This window comes from Gopherus flavomarginatus, chromosome 2 (genome assembly GCF_025201925.1).
Source record: "Gopherus flavomarginatus isolate rGopFla2 chromosome 2, rGopFla2.mat.asm, whole genome shotgun sequence".
Classification (NCBI taxonomy): Eukaryota; Metazoa; Chordata; order Testudines; family Testudinidae; genus Gopherus; species Gopherus flavomarginatus.
The window spans coordinates 34,497,520-34,518,571 of NC_066618.1; the positions used below are offsets into that span (position 1 = coordinate 34,497,520).

Sequence of the window (21,052 nt, forward strand, 5' to 3'; positions counted from 1 at the left end):
AACCCGGCGCCCAAGCACGGATCCGGCGTGAGAGGGAAGGCGCTGAAATGCCGAAGGGAGGGGCCCTGGGCTAGGCTGGAACGTTCCCTCTCCTTGCGTTCAGTTTAAGGCCAGACGCTGCTGGCACTGAAGCTAAAGGGGTTTTTCAGGACTTCAGAAAGTGTAGGATCTGTGCAGTTCTTGGGGCAAGGAGGGGTCCCGCTTTCCTCCCTCGATCCCCTCCAGTGAAGGTACCTCCTGAAATGTGCTGCCAACCAGTTTCAATTCTCAGTGATGTCATGGAGACTGAGGGTGGTTAGCAGGCAGGATGAGGCCTTTACAACACCATCGCTGACACACCTCGAACTGTGGTACAGTGTGGGAAATAGAATCATTCTAGTATGTTTAACAAGCTAAAATTTAGTTTGCTAATCTGATCCTGTATTCCTAGTGCACCTCATTCCTTCTGTTGATTTCAAAGTGTTAGAGGATGTACCTGTATAATTGGACCCAGACCAGTTTCCCTCTAAAAAACCCTCTGAACATGTGGCATGCTTTAATTCCATCTGTTCTTTTCCTTGAAGAGTGTAAAGGCAGAGGGTGAAACTAGCATTTAGTTCAATGGGAATTTTGCCTGAATAAAGATTGCAGGCCTAGGTCCAAATATTTCAACCAAATGCTTTGCTCACCATCATTCATCTTCTCTTGGGCTGTGTTCTTTACTGTGTGCTAATTTCTTTTTAATCTTAATGGGTGATTTTAGCTATGGCTGACAGTTAATTACACCTAAAATGATAATGAAGATATTAAAATAGACTCTTTGAACCTTATTCCTATAATGTTTTAAACACAGGCATACAATACAAGAACAGTGACAAATGTTATTTAACCTGTTATATATATATTTTTTAATGGCAGGTGGCTTACTTTACCTCAATATCAAGACAGGAAGAGTTTGAAGGAAATACCAGGAAAGTGATCCCCCTGTTTTCCATAACATACTTTCTAACTATAACCTTTTCCATTATTTCTTGTTTAAGGTAAGTTCTTTTCTTCTAAGTTCATAATCTTTTATTTTTCTTTACTTTTCCACATCCTTTATATATTTATATTTTATTTAAATTACCTTTACTTGAATTACAAACTCTTCTTTTCCAGCTGAAAAATAAGAGTTTGTAATTAAGACAACGGCTTTCTTGCCTAGTACAACAGAGCCCTAGTCCTTGGTTGAGGGTCTACTCCTAATAGTTAAAGTGTATGACTATTCATATTGATACAAAAATGGTAGGTGAGCCTTAAAGTCTTACTCATGCGAGTAGCTGTAGCGTAGTCAGACATCTTGCCCGAGTGAGAACTACTCACATGAGTAAGAATTTGCTCAAACATGCCCATATCTATATTTTTAAGGTGAGAAACATGACTTGATGCAAATCTGGTACTGAAAAGCAGATGCATTATGACAGAAGTAATTTAACACAGATGGACCAATCCTATAATAGCAGTTGCAAGGTAGAGAGGGCCACCACAGCAGGTGTGCAAAAGGCCACCATAGGTATGTGGAAGAGGCAGTGCTTTCTATGTACCTATGTTTGAACACTTACACAGGACAAAAAAAGTGAAGGTGGAAAAATAAAGGGTGTGTGCACTTTCATAGGCTTCCTTATAGCTGATCCTGTCCTCCATCAAGAGTGTGAGGGACTATTTCCTATATAACTAGTTATACCTGCTCCATTGCAGGAGAATCTGAAAATATGGATTCAAGGCAGTTGTTAATTACCAAAATGAGGATCCTGGGCTGCCAGATTCCAAGGTGCAAAGCTTCCCTTCCTGCATACTATGCAGCTCTAGTTTTGACCTATGTGAGATCAACCTTTCATTATGTTATCCTTCAATAGAAAAAAACATTTTTACAAAACAAAGAAAAATAGGTATGAAATGTTCAAGAAAAAGCTGTAACACGAATGTGTGCATTTTGCTGAGTTTCATGTTTTGCTGAGTATCAGAGGGGTAGCCGTGTTAGTCTGGATCTGTAAAAGCAGCAAAGAATCCTGTGGCACCTTATAGACTAACAGACGTTTTGGAGCATGAGCTTTTGTGGGTGAATACTCACTTCGTCAGATGCATGTAGTGGAAATTTCCAGGGGCCGGTATATATATGCAGGCATGCTAGAGATAATGAAGTAGTTCAATCAGGGAGGATGAGGCCCTGTTCTAGCAGTTGAGGTGTGAAAACCAAGGGAGGAGAAACTGGTTTTGTAATTGGCAAGCCATTCACAGTCTTTGTTTAATCCTGAGGTGATGGTGTCAAATTTGCAGATGAACTGAAGCTCAGCAGTTTCTCTTTGAAATCTGGTCCTGAAGTTTTTTTGCTGCAGGATGGCCACCTTAAGGTCTGCTGTAGTGTGGCCAGGGAGGTTGAAGTGTTCTCCTACAGGTTTTTGTATATTGCCATTCCTAATATCTGATTTGTGTCCATTTATCCACTGAGCTATTTATCCCCCAGGTATTTGGCTGGAGGTCTCCTGAAAGGCCCTGACCCTTGAGGGAGAATTTGCTGTTTCTGTGATATATTCTAAGAAGCTATGGATAAATATTAAATGTGCATCAATCGTAAGTGGACAGACAAAAACTACTAACCATACTGTAGAGAGATGTCTCTCCTGGCAGTTTTGAGTATGAAGCAGTGATCTTAAAAGCCCCTTAAAGCCCGCTGGCAGAGGGCCCACTATAGCAATTTAAAATTCCTCTTTTTCAATAAAGATAAATCATTACAATACAGAGGTTACAATGCACCCTACCTAGACTAACATCACTAATTAGAGATTTGTTGTTTTCCTTTTAAATGAAAAACATAACACAGGATCTAAATCAGTTCAGGAATTGGAGCTTCTGGCAACTGGAGATCTGCTTTCATGTAGGCTCGCCCTGAGTATTCTATTAACAGTTAAATAAAACACTTAATTATGGAGAATGTGTGGTTTAAAACATCTGAAGGCTGCTCTATATTACCTAGGGACAAATGGTTTGGTCGCAAGCTTCAATGGAACACTGAAATCTATGCAAACGAAAAGGCGAGCCACTGAGAGGAAATGTGACCCTATCTGTTATTTTCTTATAGAGAGGTTCCCTGGGAATTAACAGGATTCGCCCCATTTGATCTCCTGTATGGGAGAAAGGAGAGGGGGCTCTGTCATGGGGTGCACTCTCTGGTAGTGGCGCTTCTTCCTGACCATCCTCGGGATTAGATCTGGCCAGGTGTTGCGCCCTCTTCTGGTGGTGACTCTCCCATCATCATCTCACCCTGCAGATCCCTCACGCTCTTAGAACCACAGCTTCTTTGAGTGCTTGTTCATGTCAATTCCAATCGTGTGTGCACACACCGCGTGCACGACAGATGGAAGATTTTCTTGCAGAATCCGTAGAGTCAGTTTGGGCACCCCTTGGAGTCGCACCTTCATGGTGCTTGATATAGGGCCCTCCCGACCCACCACCCCTCAGTTCCTTCTTACCATCTGTGATGGCTAGCTGGAACTCCCATTGCTCTTGCCACGGCAAGCTCATGTTCTCCTCAGTTTCCTTTTTAGTGTACTTAGTAACAGTCAGTTCTTTGTATAATTAGTGTAAATAGCTCATAAGTTTCCTTTCGGGGGCTTCCTTTCCCCCTCCCCAATGTTCCCCCAGCACCAGACCATGCCTCGGTCCCTAGGTTTTAAGGCATGCACAGACTGTGGCAGGTCTATGCCCAGAAGCGACCCGCACACTTCTTGCTTGAAGTGTCTCAGTGAGGGTTACCTTAGAGAGCATTGTAGAATCTGCAGCGGGTTCCACCCCTGGACCTTAATGGACAGAGATCAGCACCTCCACATTTTACTTATGGAGGCAGCGCTCCGACCTCAGTCAGAACCCGGCACGGGGGAGCTAGCCCCAAGCACCGCTTCTCAATGCACAGTGCTCTCGACGCATGAGCCGGTGCTGAGGATGGATTCCTCTAGAGACCCTCAGCACCGCCATGGCTTCACACACAGAACCCAGACCTCTGTGAGGCAGCGGTCTGAATCTCTGGTGCCCCAGAAAAAGAAGAGGTCGGACATTCTCCGACCAGGTCTAAAGACCTTGCGGTCAGTAAGCCTCCATCCAGAGCCCATCTGCCATGGGTCATGTCGACTCCTGCCTCAGAGGGGGCCCAGTTGAGTCCAGATCCTCATTGCTCGCTGGACCAACACCAAGAAGACCTGCAGCTCACCCCCATGCCAGAAGCGTTCAAGGCTCCATCGGACCTTCTGGCACTTACTGCAGCAGCCTCCCCTCCAAAGCAGGAGAGGTTACCAGCACTGGTTCGGGCCCCAGTACAATCAATGAGCAAGCTGGCAATGAGCGCACTGTCCCCGATGCATTGCCTCCTGGCACTGGCTGCCCTTGTGGAGGAGCTGCTCCTGTCCCCCAGTTTCCGGCACCCATCTCCGGCACCGAGGGGCTCCGCTCCTCTGTGGTTGTCCCATTTGGAGACCTCAGAGTTCGAAGTGGAGTCATAGTGCTCCAGTAGGAGCAGGAGGTCCCGCTCCCACCGAGACTGGCATCCGTGCCTGGCACCATGACCAGGCTAGTGGCAAGCTCCTCAGAGGCCATTCTGGATGCTCTGGGCCTATCATGAAGGCCAGGGGCAGAACCACAGTTCGAGATTAGCATCAATAGTCTCAGCGTCCTTCGCGCCAATGCTCACACCTTGGCCACTGGGGATTTCAACTGTGACCCAGCCAACCCACATCCCCGCGTCGATGGTTCTGGCACCAACTGCAGCATCGATGGCTTCAGCAATGACTGCGGCGGCACCAACTACGGAGTCAACGGCTGCAGCACTGACTGTGGCACCGGAGGTCCTTGCTTCTTGGGACCCCTGAGGAGCCAAGAGCAGAGAGCAGGCTCCTGTACCGGTCAGCCTCTCCTCCTCCTCCTCCCTGCATGAGGCTGTGGCTAGCACATCAACTGCCCTGGCCCTGAAGGACAGACAGCAAGGTCTTACAGCAGCTGCTAAGATGGTTGGCCCAGAACCTCAATATCAAAACAGAGGCGATGGTCGATATCCTTTCCCCTTCTGGGCCATCCCATATCCCACTTCTGCTGATCAAAACTATCAGCGAAACCACTGAGACTCTTTGGCAGACCCCACCCCCCGCAAAAAGGTATGAGTGGACCCTCGCCAGACTCCCTGGTAGTGGACGTGGTCAATCAGCACAAGCACCAGGGCTACCGGGGGCCCATCTCGAATAGTCAACTGGCCAAAAAGTTAGACCTTTTCGGAAGAAAGGTTTACTTGACAGGGGTTGCAGCTCCACATCGCTAACCACCAGGTAGTGGTCAGCAGATATAAGTTTAATATACGTGGGTCCTTGACAAAGAGTACCGAACTCCTGCCCTCAGACTCTCGCACAGAGTTTTCCATGCTAGTAGAGGAAGGTAAACTAATTTCCCTGGTATCTCTGCAAGCAGCTTTGGATGCACCAGATGTGGCTGCACATACCATAGTGACTCGGGTAGCCATGAGGAGGAGCTCCTGGCTGCAGGTCTCTGGCCTCCCATATGAGGTCCAGCACAACCTCAAAGACTCTAGGGCCACCTTAACGTCCCTTGGCCTTCACCCCCTGGCCAACTAGTGGAGGCATTTTAGACCACAGCCCCAGCTGAGGAGTTACCAGCCTCAAAATAGGCAGGAGGTGTATAAAGCAGTGATAGAAGGAACAGAAAGAAGAATAGAAACTCTAGAAAGAGACCTCATCCCTTCTCTGGCCAGTCTAAACCTTCCTCAGGCCAAAACCAGGCCTTCTGAAGATGCGCACGAGGACAGCGCACCAGTACAAAGACTGGATTCATCCCACCTTACCTTTTCATCCCATCTATCACCTTTCTACCCTGCATGGGCCCATATCACATCAGACTGTTGAGTGCTCTGCACGGTAGAGAAGGGATATTCACTCCAATACTCTGCCCTCTGCCCTTCCACCCCTCTTCCCCGTCCCTTTCAGGGACCCGTCTCGCAAGTGTCTCCTTGTACAGGAGGTGCATTCACTCCTATTGCTGGGAGCAGTGGAAATGGTTCCTGAGGAGCAGAAGGGCAAGGGCTTCTATTTCCTAATTCCGAAAGCCAAAGGCAGGCTCAGACCCATCCTAGACCTGCAAGAACTCAACAAGTTCATAAAGAAACTCAAGTTCTGCATGGTTTCTTTGGCCTCCATCATCCCTTCCTTGGATCCAGGGGACTGGTATGCAGCCCTGGACTTGAAGGATGCTTACTTTCATATAGCAATCACTCCATCCCCAGGCTGGATTACCGAATAGGCAGACTAAGCACATGCTTGATGTTATGTATTTGGTTATCATGGTTTTTGTTCCTATGGCAACTGAGTTAGATTATTAGGGGATAGCCCAGCCAGCTTCGGCCAGTTAGGCCAGCTCTGTGTCTGTAAATAAATGGTAGTTTTGTTAGCTGTCTGCTGTCTGGCCTCAAGTGATTTCTTCCTAAACCGGCTGCCCCCAAGGATATAAGAAGTGGCGATAAGGATGTGATTCCAGTGCTGCTCCAGTAACAGAAGGAAGTAGAAGTCAAAGTAAAGAACAAACAAACAAAAAAACTGCTTGTTTGCACTGACTGTGAAAGTGAAACTAAAAATCATGGCTACTCTGACCAGGCCACTGGAACCTTTCGATGAGAATATAGTGCAGTGGCATGTGTATACTGAGCATTTTGAGCTTTTTGTTATTGCAAATGACATTACAGAAGAGAAGAAGGTGCCAATATTCTTAAGTGTTGTAGGGGCTAAAACCTACTCCCTGCTACGCAGCTTACTACACCCTGTTAAGCCTGGGACTAAATCTTACAGTGACATCGTGGAAATCCTGGGGTCCCATTTTTCCTCAAAACCACCGGTAATTGCTGAAAGATATCGGTTCCACAAAAGAGACCAAAAAGAAGATGAAACAGTTGTACAATTTGTAGCAATTTTAAAAAAGCTAGCAAAACACTGTGAATTTAAAGAGATGTTAAACAATGCCCTGCGTGACAGGTTAGTGTGTGGCCTCTACAGTGAAGCTATACGGAAGCGCCTACTGACAGAGGTTCAGCCTACATTACAGAAAGCTGTTGATATTGCTGTCTCCATGGAACTGGCTACAAGGGAGGCGCAATACATCGGTGCATCCCCTAGGGTGCAAAAAGTGTCACAAGAACCTACCCACAAAACTGTGCAGAGTCAGGAATGTTACCACTGTGGTAAGTCGGGTCACCAGGCATCAGAATGCTGGTGTAAGGACCTGGTGTGTCGACACTGTGGCAAAAAGGGACACATTGAGTGTGCCTGTAAACAAAAGAAAAAGAGGCCTGTGGTCTGGCCGACAAAAAGAGGAACCCTGCATACCCTAGAGCAGACCCAGGATGATCAAGGTGATACCTCATCACAAGAGGAAGTGCCACTGCATGTTTTGTCTTTGGCTGTGGGCTCACATGAATACTGAGTAAACCCCGTTGTTGGATGGCAAACCTATACGCATGGAACTGGACACCGGTGCAGCCGTCTCGCTGGTCTCCGAGGCTGTGTATAAAGAAAAACTACAGCATCTTCCGCTTAAGGCAACAAAAACTGTTCTGAAGACGTATACGGGAGAAGCTGTGCCCATGTTGGGCACTATTGATGTTAAGGTGGAGCTCAATGGACAGGCTGCTAAATTGCCACTGTTTGTGGTGAGAGGTAACTACCCAGCCTTAATGGGTAGGTCTTGGCTTGGGAAAATTCAGCTGAACTGGGCAGAAGTGCACCGGATGACTAAGGAAGAAACCAGTCTAACCCCTATACTAAGGAAACATGCTGCTGTTTTTGGAGGTGATTTGGGAAGAATGAAGGGAATCATTGTAACATTGAACATTAAACCTGACAGTCCACCAAAATATCTAAAAGCCCGAACTGTGCCATATGCCATCAGGCCAAAAGTTGAAGCAGACCTGGAGCACCTGGTCACCAATGGAGTCCTAATACCAGTTACCCATAGCTCATGGGCCACTCCTATCATTCCAATAGTGAAGAAAGATGGCTCTCTCCGGATTTGTGGTGATTTTAAAGTCACTGTCAACCCAGTGTTGTGTGCAGAGCAATACCCGCCTTCCCCGCATCGATGACCTCTGCAGGCCTGGCTGGGGGACAGTCTGGTTGTTTGTTGTGGGGGAGACATGTCATTGTTCCACCACCACTGAGATCACAGATGTTAGAACAGCTACATTCCGGTCACTGTGGAATAGTGCGCATGAAGGAAATTGCACGAAGCTATTTTTGGTGGCCTGGATTGGACAGTGCTATTGAAGAGAAGGCAAAAGCTTGTATGTCATGTCAGGGTGTGAGGAATGCACCCCAGTGGGCACCCCTACACCCATGGGACTGGCCTGAAAACCCATGGCAATGTATTCACATTGACTTCGCTGGCCCCCTTGAAGGAAGCATGTTCTTGGTGGCAGTAGATGCCCATTCTAACTGGCCAGAAGTCTCTATAATGCAGTCCACTACTGCAGAGAGTACTATCCAAAAACTACGGGGACTCTTTAGTCGTTTCGGTCTGCCAGAACAACTTGTGAGCGACAACAGACCGCAGTTTGTCTCTCAGGAGTTTCAAAATTTTATGAAGGCAAATGGGATACACCACATCACGTCAGCACCATATCATCCATCCACCAACGGATTAGCTGAAAGATTTGTGCAGACAATGAAACACGCTTTGAAATCAGCAAGGGGACAACACTCCATTCAAAAGCGTTTGGATACCTTCTTACTTTCCTACAGAAACACACCTCATGCTACGACCCAGGCATCCCCGGCCTTTCTAATAATGGGACAACTTTGGCACTTGCTTTGATCTGCTGAAACCTTCTGAACCCCGACAAATTGTGCAACATCAGCAGCAATATCAAGTCATCAGATGGACACCCAGAGCAAAAGACCGAACCTTTAGCCCGGGACAGCCAGTTTTGGCTCGGAATTATACTTCCAGAGCTAAACGGGTCCCTGCCACGATCATCACTCAAACAGGACCTGTTTCCTACACAGTCCGGACTGCAGAGAATCCTACCTGGCGGCGACATGTAGATCAGCTGTTGCCAGGTCATGCCAGTCCTCAGGACACATCTGCAGTTGAGTGGTCTGACTTCACCTCTTCCAGTGAGACACCGAATCACGAATCACCTGTTTCTGACTGTTCTCCTCCATTACTGCTGGCAGCTGAGATACCCCTTTGCCCAGCACGAGCTGATACCACCTCCTCACCTATTCGTGCTGCGGACCCTGAGCCCATGGTACTTTCGGGTGCAACAACACCAGAAGTTTGCCATAATCCACCTAGAGGAGGAAGGGTGGAATTAGCAAGGAAAGCTACCTTAGTGAGGTCAGAACATGTAGGGATAAAGTGAGAAAGGCTAAAAGCCATGTAGAGTTGGACCTTGCAAAGGGAATTAAAACCAATAGTAAAAGGTTCTATAGCCATATAAATAAGAAGAAAACAAAGAAAGAAGAAGTGGGACTGCTAAACACTGAGGATGGAATAGAGGTTAAGGATAACCTAGGCATGGCCCAATATCTAAATAAGTACTTTGCCTCAGTCTTTAATAAGGCTAATGAGGAGCTTAGGGATAATGGAAGGATGACAAATGGGAATGAGGAAATGGAGGTAGATATTACCACATCTGAGGTAGAAGCCAAACTTGAACAGCTTAATGGGACAAAATCGGAGGGCCCAGATAATCTTCAGTCAAGAATAATAAAGGAACTGGCGCATGAAATTGCAAGCCCATTAACAAGAATTTTTAATGAATCGGTAAACTCAGGGGCTGTACCGTACGACTGGAGAATTGCTAACACAGTTCATATCTTTAAGAAAGGGGAAAAAAGGTGATCCGAGTAACTATAGGCCTGTTAGTTTGACATCTGTAGTATGTAAGGTCTTGGGAAAAAATTTGAAGGAGAAAGTAGTTAAGGACATTGAGGTCAATAGTAATTGGGACAAATTACAACATGGTTTAACTAAAGGTAGATCGTGCCAAACCAACCTGATCTCTTTCTTTGAGAAGGTGACAGATTATTTAAACAAAGGAAATGCAGTAGATCTAATTTACCTCGATTTTAGTAAGGCATTTGACACGGTTCCACATGGGGAATTATTAGTTAAATTGGAAAAGATGGGGATTAATATGAAAATTGAAAGGTGGATAAGGAACTGGTTAAAGGGGAGACTCCAACGGGTCGTACTGAAGGGTGAATTGTCAGGCTGGAAGGAGGTTACTAGTGGAGTTCCTCAAGGATCAGTTTTGGGACCAATCTTATTTAACCTTTTTATTACTGACCTTGGCACAAAAAATGGGAATGTGCTAATAAAGTTTGCGGATGACACAAAGCTGGGAGGTGTTGCTAACACAGAGAAGGAACGGGATATCATACAGGAAGATCTGGATGACCTTGTAAACTGGAGTAATAGTAATAGGATGAAATTTAATAGTGAAAAGTGCAAGGTCATGCATTTAGGGATTAATAATAAGAATTTTAGTTATACATTGGGGACACATCATTAGAAGCAACAGAGGAGGAGAAGGACCTTGGAGTATTGGTTGATCACAGGATGACTATGAGCCACCAATGTGATATGGCCGTTAAAAAAGCTAATGCAGTTTTAGGATGCATCAGGCGAGGTATTTCCAGCAAAGATAAGGAGGTGCTAGTACCATTATATAAGGCACTGGTGAGACCTCATCTGGAATACTGTGTGCAGTTCTGGTCTCCCATGTTTAAGAAGGATGAATTCAAACTGGAACAGGTTCCGAGACGGGCTACTAGGATGATCCGAGGAATGGAAAGCCTGCCTTATGAAAGGAGACTCAAAGAGCTCGGCTTGTTTAGCCTAACCAAAAGAAAGCTGAGGGGGGATATGCTTGCTCTTTATAAATATATCAGAGGGATTAATATTAGGGAGGGAGATTAATTATTTAAGCTTAGTACCAATGTAGACACAAGAACAAATGGGTATAAACTGGACACTAGGAAGTTTAGATTTGAAATTAGATGAAGGTTTCTAACCGTTAGAGGAGTGAAGTTCTGGAACAGCCTTCCAAGGGGAGTAGTGGGGGCAAAAGACATATCTGGCTTTAAGACTAAGCTTGATAAGTTTATGGAAGGGATGGTATGATGGGATAGCTTAATTTTGGCAATTGATCTTTGATTATCAGCAGGTAAGTATGCCCAGTGGTCTGTGATGGGATGTTAGATGGGATGGGATCTGAGTTACTGCAGAGAATTCTTTCCTGAGTGCTGGCTGGTGAGTCTTGCCCACATGCTCAGGATTTAGCTGATCGCCATATTTGGGGTCAGGAAGGAATTTTCCTCTGGAGCAGATTGGCAGAGGCCCTGGAGGTTTTTCACCTTCCTCTGCAGCATGGGGCATGGGTTACTTGCTGGTGGATTCTCTGCGGTGGATTCTCTGCAGCTTGAGGTCTTCAAACCACAATTTGAAGACTTCAGTAACTCAGACATAGGTTAGGGGTTTGTTATAGAAGTGGATGGGTAGGGTTCTGTGGCCTGCTTTGTGCAGGAGGTCAGACTAGATGATCATATTGGTCCCTTCTGACCCTAAAGTCTATGAGTCTATGAGTCTAGAGACAGAAGGCCTCCTCAGTGGCTGGATCTTTAGCTAGGGCGAACCCATGGTTATGGGGCAAAATAATCCTCAGGGTTTAGCCGGGAATGGAGGCAATCTACCCTCCTTCTCTAGTCTAGTGTGTGCTTTTTATTTAGGGGATGTTCTTATTGGGGGGGGAGGAATATGTTGTGTATTTGGTTGTCATGGTTTTTGTTCCTATGGCAACTGAGTTAGATTATTAGGGGATAGCCCAGCCAGCTTCGGCCGGTTAGGCCAGCTCTGGGTTTGTAAATAAATGGTAGTTTTGTTAGCTATCTGCTGTCTGGCCTCAAGTGATTTCTTCCTAAACCGGTTGCCCCCAAGGATATAACACTTGATATTTGATATTTCAAAAAAAGCATCGAAGTGGTCATCATGGGAAAAATCAGAACTTTGTTAGACTTCCTTACACTCCACTCCACACTCTTCCCCATTTGTCTGTTTTCTTTTTATTACTTATCCCCACCCAAACTGGGGTGGGGGTGGGGGTGGGTTGCGTCCCACTAACGTAGATCGAAATAATGCGAGGAAATCAGATGCTGTCAAGTAATGCAATAAATTGATGTTTTATTATTGATATATACTTCTGAGTTAAACATATTTGATTCATTTTTTTTCTTTCTTATATATATATTATATATATACATAAAAATAGTGTACGTTGTGTAATTACTATTTTTTTTAAGTTCAGAAAACTGAGATAAGGGGCAAGATGAAATGTAATCAACTGAGTGGAGCATAGAAATGTAAACTGGCAGAAGAAAAGAAACAAAAAACTAGTGAAATTTTCCAAAATCTTCCAAAGTTGACATAATTTTTCAAAGCGAATCCATCAGAAGCAACATCTTCTCTTAGTAGCACAGACATCATTCCAAAACCTGTAGGTGTTTCAGAGACTGACCCTTCTTCTATTGGTGAAACAAACACCATTCCAGAACATGTGGATGTGTCAGAGACTGTAACTGATCATCCTACTGCTGGTGGTAAAACAGACATTGTTCTAGAAGGTGTGGATGTGTCAGAGATCAAACCAGCTCATGCTGTAAATAATAGGAGAAAAGATCCTGTTGATTTCTTTCTATTACTCGCTGGGAGGCACACGCAGTGGCAACAAATGCAATTCTGGAGTCCTACTCAAAGATTGTGGATGCATTAGAAAGTATAGCTGATGACCAATCACAAAAGGGAGAAACTATACGAGAGGCAGAAAACGTTGCAAACAAGCTGCAAGAACTAGAGTTTGTATTCATGTTGACCATGTGGAATGAAATTTTACAACACTTTTACCACACAAGTCAAGCTCTCCAAAATAAAGAATTGGATTTGAAAACATGTGCAGACCTCTTTCAATCATTAGCAGACCACTTACACACTTTGAGGAATGATTTTGAAAGATTTGAAGACATATCAAAAGATATCTTGCCTGATACTAACTACAAAGAAGCCCAGTCCAGCAAGCGAATCAGGAAAAAAACAAGCAAATGATAGCAGTGCAACAGAAACAGTATTGAATCCTAGAGACAAATCTCACGTATCTACTTACTACGCTATAACTGATACTCTTGAAGCTCATATGAAGAGGAGAGGTGACGCGTACAAAGGAGTATCAAGTAGATTTTCTTATCTAAACGATATGGACTTATCTGACAAACAATATTCACAAGGTTCCCAAAAACTAGTTGACTCATATACCCTGTTGAGTTGAACATGAATCTCTGTGGAGAAGTGTGGCAGTTCCACAGTTATATGTGCGCAAAGTTTAATGAAACAGGAAAAATGAAATTCAGTCACATTGATCTTCATGACACAATATTGAAAGACGGAAAAATGTGTATTTCCAAATGTAGAGATTGCACTACGTATTTTTCTAACATTGATGATTACTAACTGCTCCTCAGAACGCTCTTTTTCTCAGCTGAAAAGAATAAAAAACCCTCAGAGAACAACGTGTCAGGACAGACTTGATTCACTTTCCCTACTGTGTGTGGAAGCGGACATGCTTTGTCGAGTCAGCTTCGATGAACTTATCCAGAATTTTGCAGTCAGAAAATCTAGAAAGAAGCTATTTTAATTTCAGCATGCATGTGTCATTTTGAAAAATAAAGTTTTATTTTACGGTATAGTATTGTTTTTATTTTGAATTACATATGGGGGGGGCACTGTAATCTTTTCAGTGCTTAGGGCCTCTAAAGGTCTTAATCCGGCCCTGTCCATCCTATACAAGGTACCTCAGGTTTGTGGTCAGCCACAATCATTACCAGTTCCCAGTCCTCCCGTTCGACCTCTCAGCAGCGCCATGGGTATTCACCAAGTGTATGGCAGTTGTGGCCGCCTTTCTGCACAGATGGCAGGCACAGAGGTTTCCGTGCCTCAACGACTGGCTGATCAAGGGCCACTCCATGGCTCAAGTGGAGGCACAAGTCGACTTCATAAGAACGACATTCGATGAATTGGGTCTTATCCTGAATGTGGGGAAATCAACCCTGACCCCGGTTCAGCAGATAGAATGTACAGGGGCGGTTCTGGGCTCGAAGCAGGCCAGCGCATACTTCCCAGAATCAAGGTTCCGGGCCCTGAGCAACATCATTTGAGGTCTCAGGCAGTTCCCCACCACCACAGCAAGGAATTGCCTGAAACTTCTGGGAAACATGGCCGCTTGTACCTATGAGGTGCAACATGCCAGGCTCAGGCTTTGGCCACTCCAATTATGGCTAGCCTCGGTGTACCGGCCAGTTCTTGGCAGTGTGGACAAGGTCATGACTCTGCCTTCTCCTGTCATTGACTCCCTCCTGTGGTGGCTCGACCCTCAGGCACAGGGCTGGCGCTTCCATTAGGTGACCCTAGGTGGTCGCCTAGGGCGCCAGGATTTGGGGGCGGCATTTTGTGGGCTCCCAATGGGGCGCACGGGAGCTTCTGGTTCTACTCCCGTTGCACCGCCAAAGAAAGACCTTCTGCCGATGTGCTGTGGAAAACAGCGGCAGGCAATTGAGCAGCTCAATGACTGTCGCTGTCGCCTGCGGCATTTCGGCGAAAGGTCCTTCTTTGGCAGCGCGATGGGAGCAGAACCGGAAGCTCCCATGCGCCCCGTGGAGAGTGCACAAAATGCCGCCCCCCGAATTCTGCCTAGGCAGCCAGAAACTCTGGCATCGCTCCTGCGCAGGCAGTGCGCGAGGGAGTCCCTATCACCTGTCTTCAGCCATCCCTTTTGCTGGTGACAGACTTCGGCTCGGGCGCACACCTGGGAGAACTCACAACACCTCACAGCCTCTGGTCGCAGGTGAAGCTCACTCTCCACATCGACGTCAGAAAGCTGAGAGCAGTGTGTTTAGCATGCCAGACTTTCTGAACCCACTTGGCAGGGAGATGTGTATCAGTTATGACAGACAACACCACGACGTTTTAAATTAACAAACGGGGGTGCACTCTCCTCTCCCCTCTACCAGAAAGCCGTCATGCTGTGGGACTTTTGTGTAGCTCATTCAATACAGCTGCAAGCATCGTACCTTCTGGGAGTACAGAACGAGTTGGCGGACCATCTCAGCAGATCATTCCATGGCCACGAGTGGTCTCTATGTCCGGATGTCATGAACTCCAACTTCCAACAGTGGGGCTTTCTCCAGATAGATCTGTTAGCTATGTGATGCAACAGAAAGTGCCAGCAGTTCTGCTCCTTCCTAAATCACAGTCCGGGTTCCATCGCGGATGTGTTCCTCCTCTCATGGGGAGGCCATCTCCTGTATGTGTTCCCGTCTATCCCTCTCGTTCACAATGTGCTCCTCAAGATACAGAGGGAAACTTCGGTGATACTGATCACTCCAGCCTGACCCTGCCAACACTGTTACACATCTCTCCTCGAAATGTCTGTGGAAGCCCCAGTCACCTTGCCGCTCTTCCTGGACTTAATAACTCAGGATCATGGCCATCTCCAGCACCCAAACCTCGAGTCCTTGCACCTCACAGCGTGGAAGCTCCATGGCTGAACCTGATGGAGCTCTCTTGCTTGGACTTGGCCAGATAAGTCCTCCTTGGCAGTAGGAAACACCCAACCAGGACTACCTACCTGGCCAAGTGGAAGAGATTTTTCAATCTGGTTGGCACAACACTGTCCATCTCCGATGCTCATCTCAGTACCACGTATACTGGACTACCTTCTCCAACTTAAGCAACAGGGGCTGCCCATGTCATCAGTAAGGGTTCACTTGGCTGCCATCTCTGCCTTCCACCCAGGAACAGAAGGCCATTCAATCTTCCCCAACCCTATGGTCAGCCATTTCCTGAAAGGTCTTGACAGGCTATATCTGCAAGTCCAACAACTGGTCCCAGCTTGGGACCTTAATCTGGTCCTCTCCAAACTGAGGGGGCCGCCCTTCAAACCCTACAATGTGGCATTTCTGGTAGCGATAACCTCAGCCAGGAGGGTGTCTGACTCAAGGCCCTAACATCAGAGCCTTCTTACACAGTGTTCTATAAGGACAAGGTTCAGCTCAGGCCACATCCAGCTTTCTTCCCAAAGGTTGTTTCCCAATTTCACATCAACCAGGACATCTTCCTCTCAGTGTTCTTTCCTGAGCTACACTCAAGTGGCAGGGAGCAGAGGCTTCACTCATTGGTCATCCACAGGGAGCTAGCCTTTTACGCAGAAAGAACAAAGCCATTCCAAAAGTCAATTCAACTGTTTGTGGCCATGGAAGACAGTATTAAAAGACTTCCAGTCTCCTCTCGGCAAATTTTGTCATGGATCCTGTCCAGCATCTGCTACAGCCTGGCAGAGTTGCCTTCCCCTCCACTTACAGCGAACTCCACCAGGGTGCAGGCTTCTTCACCCCTCACCCCCCGCCCCTCCTCCTCCTCCTCCTCTTCCCCACCGAGTGTGCCACATTCCTGCTCCTCCGTCTGCCTCCCAGCGTTTCCCACCTGGCCGCCACCAAACAGCTGTTTGATGGCATTAACATGTTCCAGGAGGGAGGGGGAGCAACAAGAGCTTGGTGTGCACAGGAGAGGAGGCATGAAAGAGGCGGGTCTGGGGCAGGGATTTGGGGAAGAGATGGAATCGGGGCAGGGACTTTGGGGAAGGGGCTGGAATGGGGGCAGGGTGGGAAGAGGAAGGGCAGGGGCGGGGCCTCATGGAAGGGGTGGAGTGGGACCGGGGCTGGGGGTAGAGAGGGGATCGAGCACCCAGGGGAAAGTGGGGAAGTTGGCACCTATGACTGGATATGGGAATAATTAAAGAATCTGACGGCTCCTAGACTTCACCTGTTGTGTTTGTCCCTAGGAAAGGCAAGACTGCTGTAAGATTTATAGAAAACTTAATGCTGTCATAGTTCCTGATGCATTATTTATGCCCAGAATTGATTATATGTTATATATTTTGAGCAAAGCATAATATCTAAGCACAGTCAAACTGGTTAAAGGCTATTGGCAGATTCCTTAGACAACGATGCACAGAAGAAATCCAATTTTATTACTGATGTGAGATTCTGAGTTCAAAATTTTACCATTCAGATTAATTAATACCGGAGCCACTTTTCAGAGGCTTGTCAGGCAAGTGTTAAATGGATTAAAAGACTTTGCACAGGCTTATATCAGTGATCTAGCAATATTCAGCTACTCTTGGTCAGATCACACAAAATGTGGAGATTGTATTGTCAGCGCTCAGAAGTGAGGTCTTATTGTAAAGGCATCTAAACATGAAATAGGAGCAGCAAAGGTTCCTTATTTGGGACATTGGATTGCGGTGCTGGGGGAGGACCCTGGTCTCTTGAAAGTAGAAGTGATTGTTGACTGGCCAGTACCCCAGACCAAAAAATAGATCCCATATTTCATAGGCTTGGTTGACAATTACCGCTGGTTTGTACATGGGGTCAGTGACACTTGCATACTATCACAGACTTGTATAAGAAGATAAAGCCAAACAGAGTGGTGTGACCAGCAGGTTTGTTAAGGTAAAAAATATCTTCTCAGAAAAATCTGCTCTGGCCAGTCCAGATTTTGACAAAACATTTGAACGTGCACAGATGCATCAGATATTGGGCTTGGTGCAGTTTTAATGGTCAGGAGAAAGTAACAAAAAGACCCCATTGCTTTCTTGAGTAAAGAACTGACACCCACCGAGAGAATTACTTTGTCATAGAAAAAGAGTGGCTATGCCATTGTACGGGCCAGAGCCAGCTCCAGCTTTTCTGCTGCCCCAAGTGGCCAAAAAAAAAATAAAAGATGAGTGGTGGCACTTCGGAGGCTGCTCAATCACGCTGCTTCTTTGGCAGCAATTCGATGGCGGGTCCTCCCTCTCTTCCTCTTCAGCGACAGCTCAAAGAGGAAGAGAGGGAATGAGGGACCCACCATCGAATTCCCGCCAAAGACCTGGATGTGCCTCCCGATACCGGACGGAGTGCCCTTTGTATTCGAAGCCCCAAGCACCAGCTTCCTGTGCTGGTGCCTGGAACCGGCCCTGGTACGGGCAATCCAACAATTCAGGCCATATCTTTTTAACAGAAAGTTCAGGATTCTAACTGACCACTCTCCATTATTGTGGCTACAGAGATCCAAAGACACCAATTCCAAACTGCTGCAGTGGGGCCTGACACTCCAAGAATATTACATGGAAATTGTACATTTTATGGGGAAGGAAAATATACTAGTGAATGCTCTGTCCAGGAAAAAGGATTTTGACCCAACGCCTTTATATTAGTCAATGGCTGACCCTACTGAGTCATTGAAAGAGGTGAGGTGTGACCCTAAAATCCCCTTCATGCCCACAGGCAAAGCAGACAAAGGACTGTGGATTTACCTGTTTCACGCACTTAATTCCAGGCAGAGGACAATGAGAGTACATTTACGTAATAGGTAAACAAAGGAATCAAGCTAACAAGCAGCAGAGGAAACATCTTAACAACCACACCAGGGCATATAGTTTACAGAAGCTCTTCCTGGCTCATGAAACCAAGACAATGGACTTTGGAAAAGATAAGGAGTGCAAACAGACATTCTAGTTATCCATCACTTAGGGAACAAAGGGGAGAGTACCTTCTAGCTCTGCGAAGGTTGGGTCCTCTGGCCTGGAGAGCTAGTGATGCTGGTAACTTGATGTAGGTAACAAAACTCCTTAAGCAAAGATTCTAACTTGCTAAAATTAAGTGGGTTTTAATTTATTTTGTTTGTAACTGTACCTGTCTCTTTTTCTCTTGCTTAGTAGCACTTAAATCTATGTTCCTTATTAATAAACTTAGTTTATAGTAAAATTAAGAATATCTCAGGGCTGTTATATTGAAGTAAAGAGTGAATCCTCAGCTACCTGAACAGGCTGATACACGTACTGTCTCTTTGGAGGTAGCGAAGTTAATAATTTCTGGGAGTATCCAATGAAAGAGACTGGACATGGCAGAGAGATACTTCTGGAGAACATAGGAACTGGGATTCACTGAATGTTACTTGCAAGCCAAGGATTAGACTGTCTCATGGAGTTTGTTGGTGAGGTGGAAAGGCTGATGTGGCAGGGAGCTGACACACAGTCTAAATTCCAACAAAAGTCTCCCTTGCTGAGGCAGAGAGGGTAATACAGTGGCTGACAGTTCTGATGGCCCTGAGCAGAGCATCACAAAAGCCTTCAGAAATCTGGATGTGTCCCATGATGTGGTGAGGGTATTTTTTTTTCAAACTATATCAGTTTAGACTCGTAGTATAGAGGCAATGCTCTTTTTTTGTTGGTGCAACATTAGACAAGAAAATGCAAAAAGATGGGCTGCTAATAGTGCTTATAAAGATCAGGCATCAATGGAAGCCCATCCTGTACAGTCCCTTCCCTTTCTGCCCCACATTCCAGATGCCTTGCTGGTCCATGTGCTGTCCCCATAAGCCACACATGTATTTCATCAGATGCCGCTATAGCGCTTGGGTGGAACTGGATTTGGGGGTAGGGCAGCAGGGACTGAGGGCACAACACTGAATGTATGGCACACATGCAATTGCTATGGGTTTTTAAAACCCCCCAAGCAGAGACCTGAGCAGCCAGAAACTTTGTACAACCAAAGTCTAACCTGACTTTGGGAAAACACAAATGGCTTAAAAATCTTTTGAATATTGTTTTTTAAGCACCCAAAACCTGCCTAAAGGTGATGCACTGCAGACTCACCTGTGTACCACTCTATCAGCATTAATATTATTCCCTGCCTCTCAAGCACTCCCAATTTCTCATTCTTTTCTCCATCTGCTCGCCTTGATTTCTCTATCAGAAAAATGGAGATAAAAATGCTTTCCTTCTCCCACCCTGAGTCTAACTTGTCTATTTACATTGTATGCTCTTTGAGGCATGGACTGTCTTTCACTCTCCGTGTCTGTGCAGTGATTAACACAACAATGATAAATAATAATATAGCGCTGAGCTCTTATATAGCACTTTTCATCAGTAGTTCTCGCTGCACTTCACCAAGAAAATCAACATCATTATCCCCATTTTACAGACATTTGGTTTAGGGAAGCTGGAAGGTTTGTGTTATTTTAGTGCGTTTTTTATTTCAGTGAGTTTACATTAAACTGTTGCCAGAAATGCCTGAGGGTTTCAATCTCTTCATTACTGTGCTCGCAAAAAACAGAGGCTGATACTAATAAAGCAGAAGGCCCTAGGGTGTCAGTAGATTTGTTTAGAGATGTGGGACCCACTCAGCAGCATCAGACTGGGTAGGCAAGGACCTACAGGGAAAAGAGGAAAAAGAGACCTCTAAGGCTTTGTCCATCCCAGTCCTCGCTGTACCTCAATCCCTTTGACTATAGTTTTCTTCTTGTGTAAAACAGAAGAGTGAAATCCTGACCCATTAAAGGCAGTGGGAGTTTTGCCACTGACTTTAATGGGGGCCAGGATTTCACCCAGGGAAGGGACACTTGGGATGGCTGTGGTCCGAGGGATAAGAGTTTTGCAGGGTTTCAAGGCTTCCACAAACCTTTGGTACTTGATCTGTTTCCTCCTGGCTTCCTTTTATGTGCCCTTCAAAAATGTTGCTGTTACCAAGGGCTAATAATTTCTAAAGCAACATTTTTCTTTTTTGCATATTTGTACATTTGAATTATTAATCAATGGAAATATTTTGACATCAGTTTGTGTGTGTTCAGTGAAATCAATGTTTGAGATTTAGCAATAGAAATATAATCTTACCAAGCCTAATCATCATAAGCAGTTCACTGAACTCCAGTGAATTCCAACTGGATTATTTTGCAGCATCTGTTGAATTTCAGAGGCTGTTGTCTTATTTTGGTGAAATACGACCCCTTCCACTTTCTCCTGGAGGTATTATTTTAAAAAGGACAATAATAAACATTGGCTCAAAGGAACCTAAGGGAATTTCACTGAGAGCTGGGATCCTAACTTCTTCAGGCTCCTCTAAAA

General features: G+C 45.7%; 1 protein-coding gene across 1 annotated transcript in view; it reads left to right on the forward strand.

The window, feature by feature from the left end:
- The window catches only part of LOC127044371 (uncharacterized), a 35,691-nt gene extending 17,387 nt beyond the window's left edge, over positions 1–18,304 (forward strand). Inside the window, exon 4 of the mRNA XM_050939161.1 lies at positions 18,215–18,304. Within this exon, the coding sequence (XP_050795118.1) occupies positions 18,215–18,257 (43 nt within the window). The 3' untranslated portion in view covers positions 18,258–18,304. The remainder of the gene's footprint in view (positions 1–18,214) is intronic.
- The last annotated feature ends 2,748 nt before the right edge of the window (positions 18,305–21,052 follow it).